Genomic DNA, 8,938 nt, shown 5'->3' with positions numbered 1-8,938 from the left:
TCGCCTTGCCCTGGGCCCTCCAGCTTTGGGGCCAGGGTCTGCCAGGCTCAGGCCTCCTGGGTCATCATCGCACGTACACCCCTGCGGGTTCATGAGGGTACCCCGCATTTCTTCTTCGTGGTCTCTGTGCATCACACTGATGCGCTCTGCGCCTGCGCGGAGACTGAATCGGGAAACTTCTATAGCCTAGAGTTTTGGCGGGAACCCCTTCCCCTCCTATATATATATGCTGAGGTTCCCGCCCTAATCCCTCAATTCTTCGTTGACCGCCATTGTGGTAGACTCAACTTAGGGACTTCCCTGCTTTGCAGCGCTTAGAGTTTGTAAAAAGAAAATAATATATATCTTCGTTATTGTTTTTTTCCTCTCTACTGTCTATCAGCTTATACTTCTTCTTTCTATTTGCATCCTTATTTTTCTTCGCGTATTTTTATTGTTGCGATCCTTGATCGCTTGGCCTTAGCGCATGGCTGTTAAGGCCCCGTTCCGAAAGTGTGTCCGCTGCGGGAGCAAATTGCCCCCGTCCGACGGACACTCTTTATGTGTCTTGTGCCTTGGTGAAGGACATATAGTACAAACCTGCCACCATTGTATGGCCTTCACCAGGCAGACTAGAAAACACCGCGCAGATCGGCTACGCTCCTTACTGTGGGATAAAGCCCTCTGAGCCGTCGAGACACACCCAAAGAAATCAAACACTACCAGGGAGACGCCCAGAATGGCGGAAGCAAACGCACAGCATGGCCTTAGAATTGTCCGGGTCTCGCCGACCCGTTCAGCCTCCGGCCCTATTCTTCTCCATGATCCACCTACTCCGGCTCAGCCAACCAACGCCCCTGGTATCGACAACAATACCAGCCAGCCAACAGATTCCGCTCGGATCGTAATTTCAGACAACAGTCATCATCATTGCAGCAAGGGAAAAGAACAAACTACGGATCTAGTAAGCTCCCCACTTACTGCAAAAGACCAGACTTCCCAAAGAAGCAGCGCCTTTGACTCTCCCCACGACTTGCAAAGCGAACAACCTGTCTTCTTCGATGGCCACCTCTCAAAATTTCATCATGCATGGGACTCCATCACCACAGACAAGTGGGTGCTCAGCATTATACAACAGGGTTACCGCATAGAATTCGACAAACCCCCTCCTTTCTCAGGGATAAAGATCACGAGACCATCACCAGCACTTTCACAAGAGGTGGATACCCTACTAAGAAAAGGTGCTATTCGAGCCCTATACCATCACGAACGGGACAAAGGATTCTACTCGAGATATTTCACTGTTCCAAAGAAAGATGGAGGCCTTAGACCCATCTTAGACCTCAGAGAGGTCAACAGATTCATTACACCCCGAAAATTCAGAATGGTAACCCTCACAACGATCGCCCCACTACTGTCCAAACGAGACTGGTTCGTCACTATAGACCTACGAGATGCGTACTTCCACATCTCTATACAAGAGGACAGTCAGCAATATCTTCGCTTTGCAATAGGGGAAGAAGCTTTCCAATTCCTAGTCTTGCCCTTTAGTCTCGCTACCGCACCGAGGGTATTCACAAAATGTATGGCAGTGGTATGTGCCCATCTGAGAACACAAGGAATATAAGTCTATCCATATATAGACGATTGGCTCGTGGTATCAAAAACATATCGCCAACTCAAAGAGCACCTCAACCTCACTCTCCAGCTTCTAAGGGACCTCGGCCTCTGTGTCAATACAGAAAAATCCGTTCTCCACCCCAGTCACATTATCCGTTTTATCGGAGTAGACATCGATTCCAACGTGGGCCGGGTTTTTCTCCCCAATCACAGAGCTCAAAGCCTTTCTACCCTAGCCAAGAAGCTTTGAGTACAACGCAAAACAACCACACACAACATCCAAAAAATGTTAGGAGACATGGCAGCAACAACCTCAGTCATACAGTTCGCAAGACTTCACATGAGGCACCTGCAGAACTGGTTTCTGAACGTCTACGACACCCACTCCAACAACCAACACATCAAACTCCAGATACCTCCACACATAAAACACTCATTGAGGTGGTGGGAACACCACAACAATCTAACGCACGGAATCACGTTTCGCAAACCGAATTCAACCATAACAGTAATAACAGACGCATCACTACTAGGTTGGGGGGCACACTGTGGATCCCTCAAGATCCAAGCCCACTGGTCCCGAACGGAGGCGACGAACCACATCAACTACCTGGAGCTCCTGGCGGTACAGAGGGCATTAAAATCCTTCATCACCGTCCTGCGGAACCGATACATCACAGTGGCGTCAGACAATACCACAGTCGTCTTCTATCTAAACAAGCAGGGAGGGACTCGATCCAGCCGCCTCCTGCACCTAACCATAAAAATCTGGCACTGGTGTATAACCAACCGCATACACTTAACAGCAGTGTATATAGCCGGTCAGGACAATACCATTGCAGACCACCTCAGTCGCTCCATCAAGACAACCCACGAGTGGAGCCTTCACCACGACATCATAGCGAAGATATTTGCTCACTGGGGAACATCGACAATCGACCTCTTTGCGACAAATTACAACGCGGTATGTCGATCTTTTTACAGCCGTGCAGGGATCAGCCGGGGATCTCTAGGAGATGCCTTCAGCATATCATGGAAGGGAACCCTGTTCTATCTGTTCCCTCCTTTTCCACTGATGACCAACGTTCTCATGAAAATAGAGGAGGACAACACAGACTGTATCCTGGTAGCACCCTGGTGGCCACGCCAACCTTGGTTCACAAAGCTACCTCTCCTATCAGAGAACACATTCTATCAACTCCCCCAGCAACCAGACCTTCTGACGATACATCAGGGGAGGGTCAGACATCCAAACCCCAACACGTTGGGACTAACAGCATGGAGGATAATGCCGTAGTCCAAGACTTATTACCTGACCCGATACAACGGATCATTACAGAATCTAGAAAGCCTTCAACTCGTCGCTCCTATCTGGCTAAGTGGAAACGTTTCTCCACATTTGCCAAACAAGCTGGCTTCGACCCATTAATCTGTTCCGTCACTCAAATCCTAAAGTTTTTGTATCACTTACACCAGACCGGCCTTAAGCCTAATTCTTTGAAGGTGTATTTAGCTGCTATTTCAGCACATGCAGATTCTGCTGACAAAAAGACTATACCTTCACATCCACTTATCAAGAGCTTTCTGAAGGGATTGGCGAACACCATAGGCCCATCACGATCCATAGTACCAACATGGAGCCTGTCAGTCGTACTTCATGCCCTTGCAAAGGAACCTTTTGAGCCACTGGCAAAAGCGAACCTTAGACTCCTGTCCTTCAAGGTAGCGTTTTCAGTTGCAATAACGTCAGCTCGAAGGGCTGGGGAACTCGCAGCTCTGAGAATAGACCCACCTTACCTTCCTTCCATAAGGACAAGGTAGTATTACATCCTGATGTAGCCTTTCTCCCTAAGGTGGTGTCAGACTTCCATTTGGGACAGGACATTGTCCTACCCTCTTTCTTCCAGTCTCCATCAACCCAACTAGAACGCACCTTGCATTCCCTAGATGTCCGTAGAGCTCTCGCTTTTTATAAAGCAAGAACGGAGTCATTCCGGAAATCTCCCAGACTGTTCATAGCAGACACAGGTAAATCAAAGGGATTACCTGTCACTTCTCAAAGACTGGCAGCCTGGGTTGTACAGGCTATCAAGCTCGGAAATCTGCCAATGCCATCACAAGTCAACGCCCACTCTACCAGAGCGGTGGCGACCTCAGTGGCTTTTGGAAAAGGCGTCTCTCTGCCCATACTGTGTAGGACAGCTACTTGGGCGGAACCCTCCACCTTCTCATAAGACACTGCCGACTCGACGTACGTGCTAGAGAGGATTGCACTTTTGGACGAGCGGTACTGTCAGAAATTCTTCACTAAAGACACCATCCCACCTCCAAGGCATGTTAGCTCGCTAATCGCCCATCCGTGTGATGCACTGAGACCACGAAGAAGAACGTCAGGTTGCTTACCTGTAACTGGAGTTCTTCGAGTGGTCATCTGCGCATTCACACAACCCACCCACCAACCCCTCTTGGTGTATAGATATGTGTTTATAGGTATTGGAGAAAGTTTTTCTAATATGTACTTTCATAGTACTATCATCTCTCGGTAAAGAAGGCCACAATGTCGGTCTCCGAGAAACTGAGGGATTAGGGCGGGAACCTCAGCATATATATATATATAGGAGGGGGAGGGGTTCCCGCCAAAACTCTAGGCTATAGAAGTTTCCCGATTCAGTCTCCGCGCAGGCGCAGAGCCCATCAGTGTGAATGCACAGATGACCACTCGAAGAACTCCAGTTACAGGTAAGCAACCTGACTTTCCTCGCCAGCTTTTCTGGCCTCGACTAAGGCACTGCCTGGGCCCTCAGGCCCCGCAACGTGCGGCTTCGGTGCTCACCTCTGTTTCACGGACAGCTTCTGCAAAGCCACGCGGTAGGTTTTGGCGAAGTGCACCCTGCTGGGATCTGGGCCTGATTTCATCTTCTGGAAAACTAGGGGAAAGCAGTGGGTCAGGTCACACCGGAGGATTCTCTTGGAGCCTGGAAGCCCTGATCAGCCCAATCCCACGGCTGTTTCCCTTTCCCAGGACAGCTACACCAGTCCATCGGGCTTGCGTGAAGCGGCTGTGGGGCTTGTGAGCCAGCCCCCACCCCCTGCAGTTGCCTGAGTCCACCTCTGTCCCAGGGGCCTTCGTGCAGAGACCCCTGGATCTAGGCCAATGGTGTGTCTGCCCATCCTGGCTGCTCGTGAGGCCAGATGGTCTTGTGGCTCTCCTGTGCCCCCCCCCAACCCACCATTTGCAGGCAGGCTTGGAAATGATCCTGGCTTTGGGGGACAGGGGCCACATCTTGGCCTTCTTGGCCTAACTCCAGTGCTCAGCTTCCTTCCCTCAGAGGAGACCCACCTGATTAAGGAGGGCCCTCGATCCAAGGGGGCCATGAGAGGCTGCAGCAGCTTGAAATACTCTGCTACCTTTGGTGCCTCGTTTAGACATTTTCCTTCCAGCAGCAAAAAGTCTACGTCCAGCTCTCCCGAACAACTCTCTCAGGTTCACACATGGCAGAGCCAGCACCCTACTGGGGTGCCTTTGTGAGAGTTTCTCCTTTCTCACCCCACAGCCCTCAATGGGCAAAAGTGGCGGGCCCCCTCAGGCAGGCAGGCAGGCAGGCAGGCAACGTGGCATCCCTGCTGGCCACACCGTTCAAAGGAAGGTGGTTGACCCCTTACCTTTCTTCAGGTACAAAATGTCCTCCTGTTCAAGGTGTTCTGATAGCTCAGAGCTGTAATAGTTGAACGTCTCACCTATACAGGGATGAACCGCTTGAGTAGCATAACAGACTCAAATAATCTGGCAAACAGACAGATTCCCCACCCACCCCCAATCCCACAACACACACACACAACTTAAGGCAGTGTTTCAAGGGCACAGGTGCCTTTTATGCATTTACCAAATAAACACTGCAACGATGCACATGTGAATGATGCACTTTACAAGGCACTGGTGGGGTGGGGGAGGGAGGCAAGTGGGGAGCAAGTCGGGGCCGGGGCCAGAACACCTGTGTCTCACACAGCATGAATGCAACGCGCCCTTGTATTTCGTAGGAGTGGTGCTCCTCATGATCTGCACAGGCTGACTAAGTGATCAGTGACAGCCGTGACTAGTTGCGTGTACATGTTATGAGGGCACTGTGAGCAACAGGATGCAGGCTTGGCATTGTAAGGAGGTTGCCACCAGTGGGTAGGTTGGGTGGTGGGAGCAGAGATCCCTTGGGCAGGGAGCCTTTCGTCCACGTCTTACTGTTGTCAATACTAGACCACACTGAGAATAGTAGGACCAAGCTTGAAAGTAAGGGTGAGGTCCTTGACCCTGTGCAAGTTATAAAGGTCAAAGGCCCCCCAGAGAGACCCAGGGAGAACGAGACGCCCACCAGACACCATGACCCACGCTCTGTGCCCCACGCTTGCCAGGAGGGCAACTGTAAGAGCTCAAGGAGGACCGCTTTGTTGGCTGAGAGGAACAGTTCAAGCTGCATGTTTGCAGCTTGACGAGGAGAAGCAACTTAGCTCTCTGAGAAGCCATTGAGCAACATTGACTAACTGCGATTGGTCTGTTTGAATTGCAGCTTCTGTTCCTCCCCTTTTCAGGTACTCCAAGCCTCCAGTCTGCTGCAGTTTGCAGCTTGAAGAGGAGAAGCAACTTAGCTCTCTGAGAAGCCAGCAACACTGACTAACTGCGATTGGTCTGTTTGAATTGCAGCTTCTGTTCCTCCCTTTTTCAGGTACTCCAAGCCTCCAGTCTGCTGGAGGCGCGAGCCGAAGGAGGAGAGCACAAGGGCTCTCGGCCTGTGGCTCTCGGCCGTGGGCGCGAAGCCGGTCAAGCGGATCTTCTACTCCGGAGGAAAAACCCCAGCCACGGTCCGGTCGCTGCCACTTTCTGATTCAGGTCACGATCTTCTCATTGTCTCCTCTCAGTTCTTTTTTCCTCATATCTGTTCCTTATGGCTCGTTCCAATCTCGTCTCTCCCAACTTAGTTCCTATTCGGTGTCTCCCCTCTTCTCAGCTGCCTTTTTCATGTTCCTTATGGAACTGTCGCTCTGTTGCTTCTAAGGCCCCTGTCATCCAGGACTTGTTTATCTCTAGGTCTCTCCACCTCCTTGCTCTTACTGAGACCTGGCTTCCTGCCCATGATACTGCCATCTCTGCTGCCCTCTCTCTTGGAGGACTCTCTTTCTCTCACACTAGTCGACCAGAGGGTCGGGGTGGTGGTGTGGGTCTTTTATTATCTAGTTTGTGCCAGTTCCAGCCTCTTTCCATTCCACCTTCACATTGCTTCTCCTCCTTTGAGGTACATGTGGTGAGGCTCTTCGCTCCACTGCGACTGCGGATTGCAGTTCTGTACCGCCCCCCAGGCTCATCCTCAAAATTTATCTCTGATTTTGATTCGTGGCTGTCCTTTTTCCTCTCTGATAACTGTCCTACTCTTATCTTGGGTGATTTCAATATTCATGTGGATGACCCTCAAGATGCTGCAGCTCTACGATTTTGCTTATTATCTTCCTCTTATGATCTTAAGCTTTGGTCTGATGCACCCACACATTCCCTTGGACACTGTCTGGGTCTTGTTCTCACTCGGAATTGCTCTGTGTTGGACTTTTCTACTGCTCACTTTCCGTTGTCAGATCATCACCTAGTTACTTTCAATATTACTCATAATCCTCCTCCTTCACGTCCCGCTTCTCGCTCTTGTCGTGACTTGCAATCTATCAATTATGAGGCTTTTCCCCAGTCTCTAGCCTCCTCCCTTCCTTCTGTCTGTTCGGCTGTCTCCTTGGACTCAGCTGTCTCCTTCTTTAATTCCTCCTTATCTTCAACTCTTGATAATCTTGCTCCATCTACAACTCGGATAGTTCGCCCTTCTCAACCCCAACCGTGGCTCACCTCTTCCCTCCGCTACCTTCGCTCTTGTTCCCGGGCAGCTGAACGCCTTTGGCGTAAGACCAGGGACCGGGCAGACTTTGTCCATTACAAATTTGTACTCTCCTCTTTCTCTTCTGCCATCTCACTGGCCAAACAGCAGTACTACTCAACGCTGATCCAGTCAAATGCTAGGCATCCTCAGCGGCTCTTTGCGTCCTTCAATTCTCTTCTGAAGCCTAATCCGCCATCTCTCCCCGCTTCTCTGCTAATAACTTTGCCTCTTTTTTCAATGCTAAAATCCAAACTATCCGCTCTGATCTGGCCAGCTCTGCTCCTCTTCCAGTTCCTGTTCCTCATCTGTCAGCTCCTCCTGCAAATTTCTCTGCGTTTCCTTCGGTCTCTGCGGATGAACTGTCTACAATACTGCGCTCTTCGAAGCCTTCCACTTGTTCTCGTGATCCGATTCCTTCTCGCGTCTTTATTAATCTTATTCCTGCTATCCTCCCTTCCTTGCTACATATTATTAATCTTTCTCTGTCCTCTGGTTCATTTCCTTCTGCTTTTAAACATGCTACAGTCTCTCCCATTCTCAAGAAACCTACTCTTGATAGGCTCTCTCTGTCTAACTACCGACCTGTCTCTTTGTTGCCGTTTGTTTCAAAGATCCTGGAGCGTGCGGTCTACTCTCGCTGTCTTGACTTTCTTTCTAGTAACTCTGCTTTGGATCCATTTCAATCTGGATTCTGTCCTCTGCATTCCACCGAAACAGCCCTTACTAAGATCACCAATGATCTCCTTACTGCCAAATCTAAAGGCCATTATTCCGTTCTTATTCTCCTTGATCTAACTGCAGCCTTTGACACGGTTGATCATGATCTTCTCTTAGATTCCCTTCATGACCTTGGATTTTGTGGCTCTGTCTATAACTGGTTTGCCTCCTATCTAGCAGGTCGCTCTTTCAGCGTGTTGACTAATGGCAGCTCATCTTCCTCCTTTCCCCTTTCAGTAGGGGTTCCGCAAGGCTCAGTGCTTGGACCGTTGTTGTTTTCCTTATACATGTTGCCCTTGGGCAAGCTTATTCAATCTCATGGCCTCCAATATCATCTGTACGCCGATGATACACAACTATATCTGTCATCTCCGGAACTTTCTCCTGATGTTCACGATCGTATCTCGGCATGTCTTTCAGATATCTCAGCTTGGCTGCTTCATCGCCGCTTGAAACTTAACATGGCAAAGACTGAATTGCTTGTTTTTCCTCCTAAACCTTCTCCTCATCTCTCATTCTCTCTTACTGTCAATGATGTTACGCTTACTCCGGTCAAGGAAGCTCGTAGCCTTGGCTTTATCTTCGACTCCTCGCTCTCCTTTATTCCTCATATTGAGGCAGTAGCTAAATCTTGTCGATTTTTCCTGTATAATATTGCCAGGATTCTATCATTTTTGTCTGTCTCTTCTGCCAAAACGCTTGTTCATGCACTGGCT

General features: G+C 49.8%; 1 protein-coding gene across 1 annotated transcript in view; it reads right to left on the bottom strand.

Annotated features, from left to right (window-relative positions):
• Positions 1 to 4,428: 4,428 nt before the first annotated feature.
• The window catches only part of LOC134411230 (maestro heat-like repeat family member 5), a 126,730-nt gene continuing 122,220 nt past the window's right edge, over positions 4,429 to 8,938 (bottom strand). The window contains exons 33-34 of the mRNA XM_063144944.1: positions 5,263 to 5,337; positions 4,429 to 4,526 (exon numbers count right to left, since the gene is read on the bottom strand). Of these exons, the coding sequence (XP_063001014.1) occupies positions 4,429 to 4,526; positions 5,263 to 5,337 (173 nt within the window). The remainder of the gene's footprint in view (positions 4,527 to 5,262; positions 5,338 to 8,938) is intronic.

The sequence above is a fragment of the Elgaria multicarinata genome, chromosome 19 (assembly GCF_023053635.1).
Source record: "Elgaria multicarinata webbii isolate HBS135686 ecotype San Diego chromosome 19, rElgMul1.1.pri, whole genome shotgun sequence".
Taxonomy (NCBI): Eukaryota; Metazoa; Chordata; class Lepidosauria; order Squamata; family Anguidae; genus Elgaria; species Elgaria multicarinata.
This window is presented reverse-complemented; position numbering and strand designations above follow the sequence as displayed.